Source organism: Chenopodium quinoa, unplaced genomic scaffold (genome assembly GCF_001683475.1).
Source record: "Chenopodium quinoa cultivar QQ74 unplaced genomic scaffold, ASM168347v1, whole genome shotgun sequence".
Classification (NCBI taxonomy): Eukaryota; Viridiplantae; Streptophyta; class Magnoliopsida; order Caryophyllales; family Amaranthaceae; genus Chenopodium; species Chenopodium quinoa.
Window position 1 is genome coordinate 1,910,629 of NW_018745448.1, and position 18,724 is coordinate 1,929,352.

Below are 18,724 nucleotides of genomic sequence, written 5' to 3' on the forward strand. Positions count from 1 at the left end.
CAACACCAGTCCGCCATCTCTCACTCCTTTTTTTTTGTTTTTCTCTTTTGTCATTTAATTCAAGTTTCAATCTTTGTCAAATTTTATTGTTAAATTGTTATTATTATGGTTTAATTATGTATATGAATTATAAAATATTATAATTTATAAGTCTTATCATGCTTAAATTATGAAGTAAAATTTCATATTTATTTAGTTAAGAAAATTAGGGTTTAAAACTTGATTTTCATGGTTTTAGAGCCTAAAAACGTGTAGGTGAAGTCACTTAACCATATTATGTGTAAATTATGTTTAAATTTAATTATCTTGATTGTAAATTAATTTTTTCAGATTTTCTAATAAAGTCTTAATTTTGGGTTTTTTCTGGTAGTAATTCCATCTTTTCATGATTCTAGTTTCTACAAATAATTGTTGGGACTATTTTGTGAGTATAAAGTATTGAATTTTGATGATTAGTTTTAAAAGTAAATTTTCAGATTTTTATTTATTATATTTTGAAGCCTCTAAATACATTGAATTGGTGTTTTTTTTTTTTGGTGTAAAGCATACTAATTAACCTTGTATATAATGTATGTAGTGATAAAATTTCTATAATTTCAAGATTTCAAGTGCAAAATAAATTTTCAGATTTTTATAAAGCTTTAACCTTGCTGTAATTTCATGAATAAGTATGTATTTTAAGGTTTTTTTTATGTAGGAAACTTAAAGAACTATATAGAAACTTTTAATTCTAGTAAAAGGGAAGGTTTTTAAGGGTTGTTTAATTGAATTTAGAGGTTTTAAAGAAAGTTATTATTGTTGTAAATTATATTGCTTGGGTATTGATTGAATTATTATTGTTTGATTTAGGAGAGGACTTTGTAGAAGGCGATTTCTAATTCCTAAAGTGGCAAACCAACTCATTTACTCAAGGTACGTACAAGGATACGAAAACTTTGACTTTAGGAGCATGTTTAAGGACTTGGAAAACTTAGAATCATATTAGGAAACTTGTGGATTTGTTGAAATTGTATAGCAGTAAGTTTGATTGGTGATTAATGTGATGATTGGTTTTGATTCGTGTATGAAAATGTGTATTGATTTATTATCTTGTAAGTATTATTTATGCATTAACTTGCAAGATGAGCTTAGAAGCAAATGTATGTGAATATGTGGAATGAGTTATTTTAAGGATTTTTTTGTAAATTACCACCCCAAAATGTACCATATGTATTGAAATAACCACCTATTTTATTTGAAATTAAAAATAACCACCCATGCATATTTTACAAAACATGTAGGTTTTACCACCCAAGCTATACTCCGACCAGTTCTCCGAGTGTGGGCCTCACATAAGGGTTGTTTTTTATTTTTATAAAAGTTGTTTCTCGATTTATTTCCTCCCTTGTTTCACAAACTACTCCCAAACTTAAAATTCTTCATTTTTTCACAAATTCTACCAATTTTTACTCCAAGTTTTGCAAATTGACAAGCGAATCCTTTGAAGAACGCACTTAATTTTTTTTACACCAATTTGTACAACAAGGTAATTGAAGAACGCGCTTAATTTTTATTTATTTTTGGTTATTTTACAATGTTTAATGAAGTAGAATTCAAGTTATACGATATTTGTTGTTTGGAATGTGTTTTATTAGGAATTTAATGATGTAATCGTTGTTTGATTCATTCAATTTGACTTAAATTGGAAATTAGGGTTCTTCATAATGAAATTGTGGGGAAGATGCTCGGAAAACTGGCTGGAGTATAGGTCGGGGTGGTAAAACCTATAGTTTTGTAAATTATGTGTGGTTATTTTTAATATCAACAAAAATGGGTGGTTATTTCAACACATGTTACATTTTAGGGTGGTAATTTACAAAAACTAATTTACATTTTAGGGTGGTTATTTTAACACTCATTTATGTTATTTGAAATGGAATGAGTAAAGGGAGAATTAAAGTCTTATAAGACGAGGTTGAGGATTTGAGGTGGCTTATGCACTAAAGGTGTTTATACACCAAGGTAGTTGAGGGATTCAATAATAAAAATTGTTTGTCACTAATAAATCAAATTGAATTGGAAATTTGAATTGATTGAATGATAACTGTTTGCCTAGTTGAATTGTTTTACATTGAGTCATCACCAAGTCCAAATTTGTAAATCACGTAAAGTGAAAGATGGATGAGCAATAAAACTGTGGATTTGTGCACACCTAGAGTATTTTTAACACCCTAGTAAAATACCTGGTTTGCCCTGTTTAAAACTTTAAATAGGAACATCTAAGACATTACCGCCACCATAAAAACGGCTTAGGCAACTATCAAAGACACACAACTGAAGACTCTCCTTTAAAATATTTTAAAACGACTCGACTTAAAAAGTCAACTTACGAAAGTAAAGTCAAACAAAAGTAAAACAAAGTCAAACCTACAACTTGGAACCATTGTAGGCCCTTAATAAAACAATCCAATTTTAAAACCTTCACGTTAGTCTCGCAATAGAAATATCATAAATTAAATAAGCAATAACTCATCATAAACTTATGGAAAGTAGCATGATTTTCTCTTCACTCATGCCCATCATGAATATGCTTCATCACCTGAAAAGCTTCTCTTTACTTGTTTCCACTACTCTCCATTAAAAATAGGTCATCATAGGGCCAAGGTAAAGACAAGGCCAACAAACACACAAACACACAATCAACAAAGCTGAGTACATAAGCGAATTAACACACTAACATGCATTTACCTATCAACACACAACTTCCCTCGTTGCACCTGTTTTTCAAGCATAAAACATTCAACAAAACTTCTCAACTAAGTAACTAAATAATTTATTTAGTTTTGATTATGCATAGAACGGATTTCTCCCCTAACCTACCCCAATAAAAGGGTACTAACACGGGTGCTAACCGTGCCAGTATAAAAGAACCACTCGTAAGTAGTGGCGGAATTCCTACGCATAATAATAAATCTACGTTCTTTACAATTTATTAAACTTGGTGATGACTCTCAATTCATAGCAACATCAAACATCATTATTATTCAAACATTTAAACACTTTAAATTTAATTCTTGAATAATTAGTGACCACATAATATTTAATGTTGAACCCTTTTAAATATACCTCGGTGTCAAAGACACCTTAGTCGCGTAATGCGCCAAAAATCCAATCCCTCGGTGTTAAAAACACCTTAAGTGCACTAAGGCACCAACATACAATTGATTCCTCGTGTACTTAGACACTTACTTAGCTCCTTTCTTATGCCTAAAGCATCAATAAATATTATATGAACCATAATAAAATTCTCTTTTAATATTCTAATCCAAATTAAACATTTAGTTTAATTAAACATGCTTCCTATCATGCCATAAATAAAAGTGTGGTTCATATTCAACATTCCAACTATTATTTTCCAACCATTAATCCATCACAAATAAATCATGCTTCATAATTCAATCACCAATAACAACCAAATCACAATTTCCATTCCAAATCTAGCATGATACTACTTGTAATCAATTAATCACATTTAGCATGCTATTACATCATCAAAAATATGCTAAGTACGCGAACGTACCCTGAATACGATCTTAATATATATCGCCACGACTAATAGAAATCACTCATCGAAGTCTCCTACAATTTAAAATCATAGAAGAGTATTAAAATCCTCTCTACACAAATTTCCAGCAATATATACTATTATTAAACACTTCATAATTTAATTAAAATAAGCTAAAATTATATTTAAAACATCATACTTTAATCCCAATTAATGGGTAATTAAAATTCCTTACGGAAACTTGATTTTTAATGTACTACCAAAAATTCCAACACTAAATTTTAATGAAAACTTGCTGTAATTAGGCTTTAAAACATTTAAATCAAAGGTTTAAACCATCCTAAATCATAATCCTTCAATAATTAATAATTTATGAATCTAGGGTTTCAAAATTGGGGCTTTTTAATTAGAATTCAAATCTGAAAATTAAATTACATGCTACTTATAATCAAACATCATAATACTAATCACAAAACCCATATTTAATAATTAGATCTTGGTTTAAATCAAAATTTAAAACAAAGATTATTTTTTTTTCGAATGAAGAAGGGCAGCCGGACAGCAGGCCGACGCCACTGCCGGCCGCTGCTTCCGGCTGGTGCTGCTGGTGGGCGGCGGCCCACCGGTGGTGGTGGTGTCTAGTGAAGGCCGAAAAAGGGGAAGGGGAAAAAGGAAAGGAAAAATAAAAGAGAAGGGAGAGAAAGTTTTCCTTGGGTTTTCTCCACTCTGGGCAAAGTTTGATTTGTCCCAAGTGTTGAATATTTATATATACCCCTTCTCTAGAAACCTTTCTTCCTAAACTTTCCTTTTTTTTTAATCTTTCCTAATCCATTTCCTAATAAAACTATAATAAAATAAAACTTTTTAATTTAAACCCCAACTTAAATAAAATAATTAATTAAATAAACTTTCCTTTTATAAAATATTTCTAAACTTATTAAAATAAATAATTAAAATACTATTAATAAAACATTTTAATTTATTTAAATACTTCACAAAATACTTATTTTAAATAATATACGTATAAAAATACGGGGTATTACAGTCAGTGGCAGAGCCACGTTGTGACCTGGTAGGGCATGTGCCCTACCAAGTTTTTTTTAAAAAATAAATAAATAAGTTAGTCAAAATTTTGTTTAAATAAAATACAAAATGTCTTATTATATTAGAGCTTTCTAGTAGCCTACTGGTTAGAGCATTTCCTTTTCATTCAAAGGTCATGGGTTCTAATCTCTTGTCAAACGTTTTGTTTATTTTTTTCTTCCACTCTCATTTTTTATTCTTCTTAATGTCCCTTTTTTTTTCTTCTCTTTTCTCTCGATGTCCTATTTATCCAATTTCCCAAATAACACAAAACTTACCAACATAAAAGTTTGATCACATTGGGCAAGATTACTTTTCTACCAAAGATAATGAAATTGTTGATACAATAATTTGCTTTCAAAACTTGAAAACTAGTCAAGTTTAATTTTAACATTTCTTTTCACATGTATGAGTATACTTGAACGATTAGTTATAAATCCTTATAATTATTGTTTTGGATCGATCATCCTATTTGATACGAAAAATCTATTAGATTCCAAACCTATTATAAAAGATCTAAAAAATAAAAACGAGGTTAGTTTTTAAAGCGTTAAATAAGGGTAATATTTGATGTATTTTTGAATAATAAGGGTTTGACAAATATGATTGCTAAATAATTTTGATTCTTGATATTATGAACATTCTTTCACAATTGTGTCTGATTTACGAGTCTCTTGTTTACAAATTTAAAAAAAACTATAAGGAGTGAGATCTCATATATACTAGCTATAGCCACGAAGTCCCGCCCGTTGCCATTGGATGTTTCTTGATATTTCCGAAAGGAGGCACGGGATTTTTCTTTATTGATGTTCTAAATGGGAGCATGGGAGAACAACCTTGTCTATTGCTTAATCTAATGAATATAATGAAATAAATTAATTATTATTAATTAGTGAAGTCTCAGAAATGTTTGATTAATTTAATCGTGTGTAATGATTGATTATTAGTAGAATGCTAAGAATTCTTTATTATATTTTGTAGCTTGTATGTACTCAGCGTTGCTGATTGCGTGCTTTTGTGTGTCTTTCCTTGGTCATGGCCTTCGCCTTTCAATGACCCTGTAATGATCCAATTTTTACACTTATAATATTGGGGAACAGAATAATTACAGGTTTTTTTTTACATAATCGGAACTTGCATCAAGGTGGTGGGATTTTGAGTGGAGTGTTGGATATTGTCCATAGTTTATTTCATAAGTTTGGATTTAGTCAAATTCTGGTTTGATTTATTTATTACTTTTGTTGGGTTTTGAATAAGGGCCTTAATGGTTCTAACTTGTAAGGGGTCGTTTGGTTCACATGAGGGAATCAGAATGGAATGAACAAAGGGAAAGAAGAAGAATGGAATGAAAATACCTAAATTTGTCATGTTGTTTGTTTTAAAACAAAGGGAAACAATCCCACTAGTCCCACCACCACATAACCACCAAGTCTAATTGCTTTCCACCTTTTTCAGCCACCAAAACACTCACCGCACCTCCCCCACCGTTCGCCGCCGTTCGCCACCCTTCTCCCGTCCCTCGTCAACCCCCAGCGGAGGTCGTCCCTCCCCTGAAAACCTCCTTAGCCTAGAAAACCCTAGCGCCGCTGAAAAACCTCGACACTCCCCGTGAAACCCGTCGAACGACCCTCCCCCACCCTCGAAACCCTAGGCGCTAGGGTTTCGAGGGTGGGGGAAGGTCATTCGCCTGTTTAACAGTGAAGAGGATGGGTTGTTTAGGTGTTTCGATGGTCGTGGAGGCTAGGGGAAGAAGCGGCGAACGTCGGGGAGAGGCGGCGAACGTCGGGGAAGGGGCAGCGAAGGTCGGTGGAGTAGTGGAGGTGCGACCGTGTGGTGGAGGTAAGGTAAAAGGGTGGTGGCTAGGTGTGGGTGTGGTGGTGGAGGGGTGGTCAAGGAAAGGGAATGGAAAAGTCTTGGGGGGTGGGGAATGAAGTTGGAAGGATTTGGGGTAATGGAGAGGGTAAAGGGAATGAAAGAAAGTGCTTAACAAACAACAACAAAGGGAATTGGAGTAGTTGATTCCCATTCCCTTTGTTAAATACCCCCAACCAAACGACCCCTAACAGTTAATTTGGTTTTGATCACTGGTTTTGAAACTTATTTATAATTGATTTAGTTTTTTCGTTGTTAAATTCTTAATTAGCTTAACGTTTGAACACGTGGCGGTAGCCCGTTAGTAATTCTCTTGCAATTTATCAATGGTATTTACATGTTTAAAGAGAGAATTATAGGGGTGTTATAATATGATTTTTTTTTTATATATAAAAAATATCATGAATAAAATTTAAGTTATAAGTAATAAAAAAAAGAGATTTTTTTTGGGAAAAAAAAGAGAGAGAGAGAGATTTATGATTATTTTAAAATTAAAACAATTCACAAATTTTTTTAAGTTAATTAAATATAAAATATTATCTTTTGACATTAAAAATTCTATCTAAATACTATACAACAACATAAGATAAAATTCACAAATTTTTTAAAATATGAAAATTAAATAATATACAAGTATACAATGAATAAAATTTCAAATTTTATCACATAAATATATACGATATTTGTTTTAAAAATACAAATAAACCATATGTCACACAGATTTCATATTTTCATCTAGACTTTCATTAAAAAAAATACACAAAAAGCATACACAAAATAAAACATTAGACAAAAAAAACCCTAGCCTCTCTTTCCTCTCTTCTCTCTCTAAAACTCTAGCCTCCATTGTTGAATTTTGGAGGGGCTTCCATCGATTTTTATAGGTGAAAAGCCCCAATTATTTGTTGTTGTGTGCTTTTTCCTTTTGTTTTAGGTTTATAATAATTATTCCTCTTCTAGGAGAAATATTTCTCCCTAAAAAAATAGGGGTTTTCTTTTTCTTTAGGAGGATTTGACTCCTTCGAAAGACCGATGTTTTCTTCTCTCTTCTGAGGGAGGATTTGCTTTTTTATTTTATGGATTGCTATAGAATTGTTTCATGGGTAAAATTTGTGTTGGGTCGAAAAAGAGGTTAATATTTCGATTACAATCTAGCGAATTAAACAGAAATTTTCTACATGACTACAACAGATCGATAAACTCCATCGCCGATGAAGGCTGTAAATCACAGCGATATGAAATAGCGTATGAAGAATGTACGATTTGCAACAATGATCGTAGCTTTGTTTACGGAATGTTTTTATTTGATTCAATTATTATGTATTTATTATACCTAAATCTTTTTATATATGTATGACTTTATTTATGAATTAATTTTATTTTTAAAAAAATAAATAAAACATTAGACATTTGATTTGACAACATATTGCCGACCAATTAGATGTCACATAGCGATTTGCGCGTACTAGGCAAAAAGTTATGGGCAACAAGGACACCTGCCAAGCTCACTCCAAACACCTTCATAAAATAAAAAATACACCTACAATTTTCATGTTTCATGACTTCGCAAAATTCCCATCATTCACCTCCATTATCATCTAACGCTTACAGTTCTTTTCTGCACTTGCTAATTTTTCTCTTTCTCTCTCCTAAAATTATTGTTTTCAATTTCACTTTCTACCAATGATGCTAAGAACTAAGCTTTGTGTTCGTAATAATGTTCCAATTTTAGGGTTTGGTCCTTCTTCATCTTCGGATCAATCTAATGTGTTAAGTCATTCATTATCGTTTCCTAATTCTTGTCGATTTTCTTTGCAATTTTTAGCCCTTTCAAACCCTAGAAAATTTCATAAATCCGCTTTTATGAAATGTAAAAGTCACTCTCATGGTAGATTTTATCCCGAATCACATCACCATCAACCTGATGATGAGTATTTAGAAGCTTCCCTATTGATTTCAGGTATATAATTTCCAATTTATTTCACTTTTTTCATGTTTTTTGTATTGATTTTAGTTACGTAAGCTATGTTTTCTATGCAAATTGGGGGAAATCACTCAATATTATAGTGAATTGGGTTTTGTAATTAAATTTAGTAACTTTTGGGGTAATGTATTTTTCTGGGGTTGGTTAATTTTAGATGTTAATGGTCAGGCAAAGCGTAAATCTCACATAGATCACCGTTGATTGATTTGATTTGAAGTACTGAAAAACTTGCTACACCTAGAAATCCTATCAGATATTGATGCTCATATATGGTAATATTTGTTACAAAGAGGAATTTCGCACAGTGACAACCCACATTGATTGAAACAATTACTGTACAGTTCTCCGTCCTCCCAGCAATCGTTGTTGACATTGTCGTATTGTCCGAACCCTTATAACTCAAGGCTTTGGTATGCTATACTAAGTTGCCCTATATAAGGCTATAATTTAGTGGGTGTTAATCCTAAGCACTTGGGGACAGATGTGAGTTTATAAAATTATTCCCCCCAAGTGTATATACACTTCTGAAGGGATGGAGTATATTACTAGATGGGATGATTCAGGGTATTGAGCTGTGCAATGTGCACAGCCTTACTTGTTTGAAATCGATACTAAGAGGGTAACTCATATTGAAAAGCTCAGAAAAGAAACCATTTTGAATCAGTGCAAGGGATATATTGTTGCCTTTGTATATGTAATCAAATTATGTAAAAAAAAGGGGTGGGGTGGGGTGGGGTAGAGGGCAGTAATACATTACACTTGACCTTTTGTTCGCGTTAAATCATTTCATGACCCTTTCTCACCCTAAAAGCCCTGTCTTTGTTTAGCAACAAACTGAAAAGGAATGCAATCGCTGAATATACTTCTTACAAGTCTACGGATGAATCAGTAGGAGCTTCTGTATAAGAAGATCAAGGTTCATGCTAAAGCAAATTTTGAGTTTTCACAGGAAAAAATCTCTTCTGATGCTTTAGACTTGTTTATAGTTAGTAGTCTAATGAGCTTTTGTAGTTAATTGTGTTAATATCATAATATGTGCGGAAAATCAATTCTGTGATGTACTTGTAAGACTAAGAATTAAGATGATTAGCGAATGGATGAAAAGTCTGCACAATTCCAATTATAATTCAAAATTGTAATGGCATGCTTTGTTTCTCCTCAAATACTTTCACCAAGTGCTTTTAATTTTAATGTTTGTAAGAATTTCTCAATCTGAATGGATACATTGTACACATAAACTATGGAGATGGAGATGTGATATCATATTTGCAAGATATATATATATTTTTTCCTGGCAGTCTTATAATCCTACTTGGTTTGCAGAGACTGTGAAGCATTACCATTTGCGAAAGCAAGGATTTCTAGAGGTCAAAAGGGTTTCTCGACAATCTGCTCCTTTCCCTACTCAAGTGAAAGATCGTAAAACCGATGTCAACGCCATTGGATTAAACATTCTTCGTAGTTTTCGGCATCCAACTATTTTTCTTAAGATATCTTGTCAAGGAGACTTTTTGCTTCCCATTGTTGTAGGTAAGGAGTCTGACTATCCCTCAGTGTTGCTGTTTAGCTGATAAAGATTTTCATCATACAACCGTTTGGTTACAATATGTGATTTGCATTAACTTAATGCAGGAGAGTTTGCTGTTGAGAAACTTATTGATTCCTTAAATGAGGATGATCATGGGGTAATTTCATATCTGAAGTGGATATTTTTTTCAAATACTTTTCTCCTTTGGAAGAATGATTTGCAGATTATTTGATTCTGCTATTCAATATTTTCTTCCTTGATTTTTCTGCAGGATTACTCAAATCAGTTCCAATTTTTGAGAAATCTTATGGTTGGACTTGAAAATGAGGTACATTGTTAACTTTATTACCTTTAGACATCCCAAGCTCTTCAATCAGCAGCCACTTTTATACTTTTTTCCCCCTTTCTACAGTTTCTTAAAGGTCATCGTGTTATCAAAAATATAAATAAGCATACCTTATAGAATTCGTCTCCTTTTCGGATTATGATTAAAAGAGTCACCATTACTCAATGAAAAGTATTCCAGCATCAAGGGACTAAGACTACTATCTTAGTAATCTGTAATTCATGTATTGTCTGTTGTCAAGTAGCAGTTCTTGCAATACATTTTGCTGCTATCATTAGGATAGTGCTGCATAAGCTTTAACTGCTCCACGTTGCCATAGGCAGGAACCTTCTTTAGTGAATGCGTATGTTGTTATCTTCTGGTGTTCTAGAATTTTGGAGGTTCTCTTCTTCAGTTTATACGCTGTATGTATTAGTGATTTTCAGAGCTCCTACTTCTTGGATTTAATAATTGTTACTTAGACCAAGGAATTGTGACCAACTACGTAGTATGTAATCATAAAGGAATCGTAGGCCTCGAGTACAATTTTGTTTATATTAAATCTTGTCTCATCATTGTGTTTCCCTTTGATCAATCTGAATTGATCTCACTTAAAACTGTTATCAGTCCGGACAATTAAGAGGTTGTTTGGATTTGTGATGATGAACTCTGATTGCATGTCTTAAAGTTAGTATGTGCTTTTGGCTGACAACAGTAGCTATGTGACCTCCATTGGATGAGATTAATGAGATCAAAGTTGGGGTCTAGTTTCTTTATATGCCTCTAGTGAGTGCTTAGTCATTCTTGCTATTATTGTTTTCTCCAAATATCCTTTAGAAATTCAGTCATGGTACATTTATTCTCCTTTGTTCTCCAACTGGATGTTTTGTATAGTTTATTACTATAGCTGATGTCCATCCATCACATTTTTTATTGTTTAAAAGACACTTCAGTGTTTATAGAGACTTTAAGTATTCTTTAGCTTCTATTGTTTTCCGTCTTGGTATGTGCTGTCATTTTAGAACAAAACATAGTAATGTTTAGTCACCAAAATTGGGAGCAAATTGGCTTCCCACTTTTTATGCCTTTGAGATCTGAATCTATCTATTGAAATATTAATATGTATCCCTATATCAGTTTTATGTCCGTCTTCAGTGTACATAAGTGCCCCTTTTTGTATTATCTTCCATTCTGCTGATAATGGGGTTCTTCTTTTGTAAAATTTTTCTTGTTATCCTTGTAGAAGGCTTTAGTATTTCAATATGACTGGAGTTGATGTTTGTTTTTGAGTGAGTCATCTCTTATTGTATTCTTCCATCTCAATTGTTAGGTGAGGATGGTGAAAATTACCAAAAGGACGGTCGACACTTACTTTTCCAGAGTATATTTTGGCAAAGTAAGTTTTTTGTTTTCACAAATTTGGTTTTCCAGCTTAGGCACAATTAGTGTGATTGTTTGTGTTTTCTAAGAATATTCTGGCTCATGGCAGGTTGGAGAGAGGGAAAATTTTAGTGTCGATGCACAACCATCAGATGCTATCAACTTAGCCCAAAGATGTAAGGTACATATTTTACATACTTAATCAGCGTCGATTGAGAATTTTATTTTTTAATTTTTTTTATATGCTACAATTCTTTTTATAAATAACTAGTCATTGACCTGGGTAATGGCCCTGCCTGAGTCATTACTTGTAATTTCCTTTTTTTTTTTTTTTAATTCTGGAAAATATAAATTTAACTATATATATTTTGAGAAAAAAAATTGGTTAACAAACAATTAGCCAACTGAATATTTTACTTGATCTTTTGTATTTCAATTATAATAAATTTCTTACACTATACATTTTTCATCGAGTTGCAAAGCCGTTATATATTTTGAAATATAAAACATAACACACTTAGTTTGCTAAAAAAAAGTGCAACCTTATTCTCCTATTTTTTTTTAGGCTCCTATTTTTCCCAATTTTATGTGTGATCTATATACGATTTAAATAAAAGAATAAAGATCAAGCTAAAATTGTTATCACAAATTATTACCCAAAATATAATTGTTTAGGGATTAAATTATTATCATATATACTACCTCCGTTTCTTATTATGTGCAACAAAGGAATATTTTATGTCTCACAAATAATACCTCTTTGTTGCACATAATAAGAAACGGAGGTAGTATATAACTGTTTTATAGTCATAAGTATTGTTATTGGAGTGGTGGCTCATTTATGAATGCGAGGTCAGGAGTTCAAGTCCTTCAAAGCATGGATGCCAACATTTTTTTGTGAGTAGTTAATAACTTAATATTGATCGTGTGCGCATGACATGTCACGACTCCATGTCATTTGCCAAGTGATGGTGACACATGGAGAGAAGACATCTATCACCTTTGGAGTTCAATAATATAGTTGGATGTTATTAGTGTTTTCTGCTAAGACTTTTTCTGGAAATGTTAGTATTGCAAAAATAGCCAAAAGTGTTAAAACATAGTGATATATCTACTTTCACAGCTCTCAAGTATTAGTTGCTACTCTGCTTTTGTACTGCAAATGGTGCCCTTTGAAAGTTTGAAGGAGACCTTTATGTGTTCTTGAATTGGGTGCTCTTCATAATTTATGAATCAGAATCCAGGATTCATCTATTGGATGTCGATTCATTTATGCTTTATTGTAGTTTATTTTGTAGTTTCTCTTGACTTTTATGTTTTATAAACTGCTGCCTTTGGTACTGCTCCAACTATTGTTTTGATAATTAAATTATGTTGCACAGGCCCCAATATTCATAGATAAGCAAATTGTCCTCATGGATGCTATCAGGATTAGCTATGGGACCGGCAGAATTCGTGATAAAAAACCTATCTATGACGTATTATTGGACAGGTATTAACCTGAGTGTTCAAAAAGATTCTTAATTCAGTGATCCTGATAGGTTGTCTATTTAACATTAGCATATTTATTTATAAAATTTCTGTAACCAGTAATCAACTTAATTGATGCAGCCCCATGGACGGTCCAGATCCGTTGGCTGAGGAATTTAATCTTGTGCTGAATATGAAGTTAGCAGCGCAAGAAGAAAGGTACAATGACGCAGGTATGCAGTAGGTTAACAATGTAACCACCACATCGCTCTTAGTTTGTTATTTGTTAATATTGCTATCGACTTTCAATCATTTTATTTTGTCTAAATTATGATGTGCAGCAATGTGGAGGGACAAACTTTTAAAGCATTCTAATTCTAGAATTCAAATATCACAACCAAAAAACTGGCTCGAGTCACCGATCCCAGATTTGCCTTGATTGAAACATTAAAGGAGAAACTGACCAGATATATTCGATTATGGTGCAATCAACAGATAAGGCATCACATCCTAGAAATAATTGTGATGTTTCTGTGCTAACAGGAAAAAGCATACTTAGGAGTTGTACAGGTTATTTTTATGATTAGTTTTCTTATTTAGCTGTAAATATTTTTTAGCTGTAAATATTTTTTAAATAGTTCACAAGTAAGCCTATAGGTCGTTCGAACCTCATATATCGTGTTTTATAAGAATCAGAAATTTACAGGTGGTGTGCTGACTGTTATGGAAATTGTATTCCTGTTTATAGTGAATGGTTTGCCAAAAGTAGGATTTTATTGATGAATCTCTTATAATGGCTAGCCGAAGAATTGAAATATACGACATGGCTTATGCAGTGGCACAATGATCATTCCCTCACCTTGAGCAACTCTAATATATACAAAAAAAAAAAAAAAAATCGCTCACAACTAGAACCAACTTTGAAGTTTGTCTGACCATTTTATATTCTTCATTGCTAAGCCAAGATGAGTAATATGTCAATTAGCTTTTTACATTAAACAAAACAAGAAATAGAAGGCAAATGCCATGGACATTATAACCAAATTCTTAGCTCAAGGCTTACAGAACGATACCTGAAATGTACAACTTGATAATATATACATACGGATTACAATTTTCAGATGTGCACTACAACTATTCATCACATCTTAAGCTATTACTATTAACAGCTTCTGCTAAATTTCTGTTGGAAGTTCACTCTGAGTCCAAGCAGAATAACCACCAGCGATGTCAATGATGCCTGTATAGCCCTGTAATTTAAGAATGAAATGTCATTAGGCCGCGACAATCTCTCAACAATCCCCTTTAAATATGCCCTTTAATATTTTTTTCAATGCCATAATTTAGGTGATTTCAGAAAAAAAGTTCTACATATAATTTATTACTAACAGGTTTCCAAAAAAAAAAAAAAATAAAAAAAAAATAAATAAATAAAATTATTACTAACAACTTTTAACCAACTTATATATCATTAATATGAAAGAGACCGGATATCATCTAGTTGGTGAATTAAGAGTTCATGTGAAGTTGTGAACTAATTAATAACATATTAACATGCAATATTGTATTGGAGTGCAAGAAAACAGCAATTCGTTTCTTTCTTAATAGAAGAATTTATTAAGAAATAAAAAAAATAATAGAAGAATTTATTCATAAATATCCTAAGCAATCTTCTCATGGATTGTCTTGGTTAGATTAAGCAACCCAAAAATATTAAGTTGGATTAAGGAATTAAGCAACAAAAAATTATCCTCAAGAGATAATTAATAGTACCCAAATTTATTTATTTTGAAGGAAAATAGTCCCCAAAAAAAGTTTATGACTAATGACATGTAACCAACTCGATTCATGAACATGAAAATGACCATATAGAGTTGTCGTGTATTATACGTCTAATTTCTTAACTTCACGATATTAATGGGAAGTGCAGCTTAGGCCCTGTTTGGTTTGATGTAAAATGTTTTCATAGAAAATGAATTTTCCATTTTTTCCCATTTTCCTTTGTTTGGTTTGTTAAGGAGTGTAAACAATTTTTCAAAGGTGGAAAATTTCATCCTTAATGATGGAAAACATTTTCCTTTTAGAAACAAGGGAAGCTACATTTTCCTCTCTTCTCCTTACCTCTTTTTTTACTTCCCTCTCATTCATCCTTACATTTCCACTCTTATTTTTTATTTTTCTTGGACTTTTCTTGTATGCAACCAAACAAAGGAAAACTAATTTGCAATTGTGTTTTTCTTTGAAAATATGTTTTCCATGAAAACTAATTTTCCATTGAAAATGTTTTACATTAAACCAAACGGGGCCTTAATTAAGGAAGATGATTCATCAGTATGGACTATATCAAAAGTAATATTCAATACTTACAGCAGATTGAAGATCATTTGCAGCCATAAGAGATCTCTTTCCACTTTGGCAACCCTGTTTATACATAAACATATAAATATTGTAAAAAGGGAAAAGAAGAAAACAACAGTATATATTTATATATGGTTCTTAAATGTTATATGCAATGTGTACAAAGGTTTAAAGTTATGGATCAAACATACAACAAGAATTTCATCATCTTTGCTGAATTGTGATTTCACTTGTTCAAGAAAATTGGGGTTCTTTGTCATCCCTGCATCAATTGGAATGATAGAGTAGTCAGCAAAATACGACAATATCCAATTTGAATTATCAAACATTAATTACGAAGTTCATAAATCTTGTTTGATTATCGGAATTTTGCCAGTTTTTTACTCAGTCTTGAGAGTTTTTCATACTATTAAAATTGGCCTTACCAACTATTATTGAAAAGTTGGCTTGCCTTAGACCAAGTTTTCTCATTAAGTGAACTACTTGCTAACCAATGAATTTATTAAATATAGATATATAACAAGTAATGCTAACATATGAGTTATAAAGTAATCCATAAAAACAATTTATATTACTACTGGTACTAGGTAGATAAACAAGCCAAGTGGATCAAACCTGAACCAATTCGTAACATGTAAGGGATGTTCACAGCCCCGGGTACATGCCCAGCAGTGAACTCTTCCGGAGTCCTGCAAATTTTATCCCAGGCACAAATCAAAAAATTACTTTTGATGATAGGGAAAGGGCTCAAAAACAAACATTATATCTACTAAATAGTAGCCTAATACAAAGTACAGTATGTAGATCCACAAAAAGGGAGATTTTACCGGACGTCCAAGTAGCTATGGCCAGCTAGAAGAAGCTCATGAGCGACACGAACTGGTACAGATGTTGGAGCTGCAGTAACCTCCACATTGCTAGTCGTTCCAGCTCTCCTTGAACTATGGAATTTCATCGGTTTATCAATTATTTGCGTTTTAAGTAGAAATTAAACTAATATATCCATTTTTTTTTTTCATATATTAAAAAGAGTTCCTAAAAATATCTATATGTCATATTCTTGCATTAGCATCATGCCCATCATTACATATTTGTTTCATCTCCTACAAAGTTTGAACACTAAACATCATTGAATGAAAACCACAAATATTACCACCTAAGTTAAAAATAAATTATGTTCAATTAATCCATACAAACATATAAATAGAAAATAGAGTGTAGAATAAAAGAAAAACTAATCCAAATTTATTTATTGTTGTCATTGCATAATCGTATTTTAATGTCAAAAAAAAAAAAAAAAAAAAAAAAAAAACCTCAAAGTAACACCTGGAGGCTAGTGCAATGCCAAAGTCACACACGTACTAGTTTAAATTATTGAATCAATTTGTTAAATGGGACTAGACTCCCTTGTTAACCAAATCAAATAAAATTTAGAATGAACTATAAATGCCTTCATTATCTAGATGTCAATTAATTTAATTGGTCTTTGATAATTCTTGAAATACTTTGTATATCTTTGAATTGAAACTCTAGAAGTATATACCACAATATATATTAAAAAGAAAATAAAATCTGTTTATTATTAAAAAAGAAAATAAATAAGGTTAAAACAAAATTTTGTGAAGTAAATATACAAATATGTAACTCTAGCATATTGGTAAGGGAGTGATTAATAGTGTAGTGAGGCTCCTCTTGATCATGGATTCGAGACCAGCATATTGGTAAATTTAGTTATTTGTTAGCCTACATATATGGCTCTTGTATTTGGTGAATTAAGCATGAAGAAATATTATTGAGTTCTTTATTTTACTTGCTTCATACTTATTTAATATTATTATTGTTTTTATCCTTTAGTACGTATTAGTTTCAATAGTCCTCTTATTTCTCTACTCCTCTTAATTCTTAAATCTTTATTTGTTTATAAATTAGTGATAATTAGATTAATTATTGATTTGTTTAATTAGTTTTGATATATTGTTGACATACAAATTGAATTTAGAAACTTAGAATTTTAAATTTTAACTTGGACTTTTAATTGATAATTAGAAAAATTTTACATTGTCAAATTTGTGTTTATTGGGGATTTGGAATTTTTGTTTTTCGTGTAACATTGATTTTTTGCAATATAATTATAGATTTATCATTTATAGAAGTAGTAATGTTTTAGCACGCTTTCAAAGTATAAAACTCGAAAAATGCTTTTGTAGGGTTTTTTTTTATTTATTATTTTGTAACTGTTTAATCCATCCATTTGTAATAAATAATTTGAACTTATATATTGAATATTTAATTAATATATGAGCATCGTTTGTTTTTTAAGATTCCGAACCCACAGTTCGGAATTACTGGATACGCCACTGGCCACATTAAATAATTTATGAAATAAAATTGATAAAATAATCAAGAAAATGCTTAAATAGTGAATACCAATTAGAAGCAATCAAGATTATAATGCTTAAATAGTGAATACCAATTAGAAGCAATCAAGATTATAATGATGAAAAACATATGATATACCTGTAACCGGTATAATTTCTGTTGGGGATGTTTAAACGGCACCGTATCGGGAGCAAAGAAACCTTCTTAACAGATACCAAAGGTGAAAATGAAACACCATTGACGAGGCGGTCACGTAAATTGTGAGATCGCAGAATTGTTTGTTGAATTATAGAGGAAGATGATGAAATTGATGCTGCCATTTCTTTCTAACTTGAAGCTTGTTTTATTTTTGTCAAGTAATAGAAATGAATAGATAGAAAAAAAAAAAAGAGAGATTTTATTATTTAAGAGCTTAGAATAATAGGAGTTATTACGTAAAATTAAAATAAGATGGGGAAAAATAATTGATTTGTAAGAGATGAGCAGAAAAATAAAAATGAATCAGTGCCACGCAATTCTATGGAGTGGGGTTTTGGATATTTGTAGTTTAGGATAAACTTTGGTTTTATATAAAAACAAAGGAAAAAAATAACAATTAAATATGACATGAACGATGTTACGTATGTGAATGTAAGAGTGTCTTAGAGATAAAATCTAGGAGGAGGTTCCACATCACCCTTACATTGTTTTGCGTTTGTATGAATCGATTACTCTGTCCCATTGTAGGCCTACCTTAAGCACATGTCACCTCATTCATCAAACAATCATCTTTGCATTGATTCACGAGTACAATTAAGCGTA

General features: G+C 31.6%; 2 protein-coding genes across 2 annotated transcripts; one reads left to right on the forward strand and one right to left on the reverse strand.

The window, feature by feature from the left end:
* Window positions 1-7,917: 7,917 nt before the first annotated feature.
* On the forward strand, window positions 7,918-13,972 carry LOC110713868 (bifunctional nuclease 2-like). The gene is made up of 9 exons (XM_021892307.1): window positions 7,918-8,459; window positions 9,807-10,013; window positions 10,116-10,168; window positions 10,283-10,339; window positions 11,667-11,732; window positions 11,826-11,897; window positions 13,099-13,208; window positions 13,328-13,419; window positions 13,528-13,972. Exons 1-9 carry the CDS (start codon window positions 8,183-8,185, stop codon window positions 13,623-13,625), a joined length of 1,032 nt encoding a protein of 343 aa, XP_021747999.1. The 5' UTR covers window positions 7,918-8,182; the 3' UTR covers window positions 13,626-13,972.
* Window positions 13,973-14,095: 123 nt separating this feature from the next.
* On the reverse strand, window positions 14,096-18,459 carry LOC110713869 (thiosulfate sulfurtransferase 16, chloroplastic-like). The gene is made up of 6 exons (XM_021892308.1): window positions 18,062-18,459; window positions 16,372-16,485; window positions 16,160-16,233; window positions 15,736-15,806; window positions 15,554-15,607; window positions 14,096-14,436 (listed from the first exon to the last, which is right to left on the reverse strand). Exons 1-6 carry the CDS (start codon window positions 18,241-18,243, stop codon window positions 14,362-14,364), a joined length of 570 nt encoding a protein of 189 aa, XP_021748000.1. The 5' UTR covers window positions 18,244-18,459; the 3' UTR covers window positions 14,096-14,361.
* Between the last annotated feature and the right edge of the window lie 265 nt (window positions 18,460-18,724).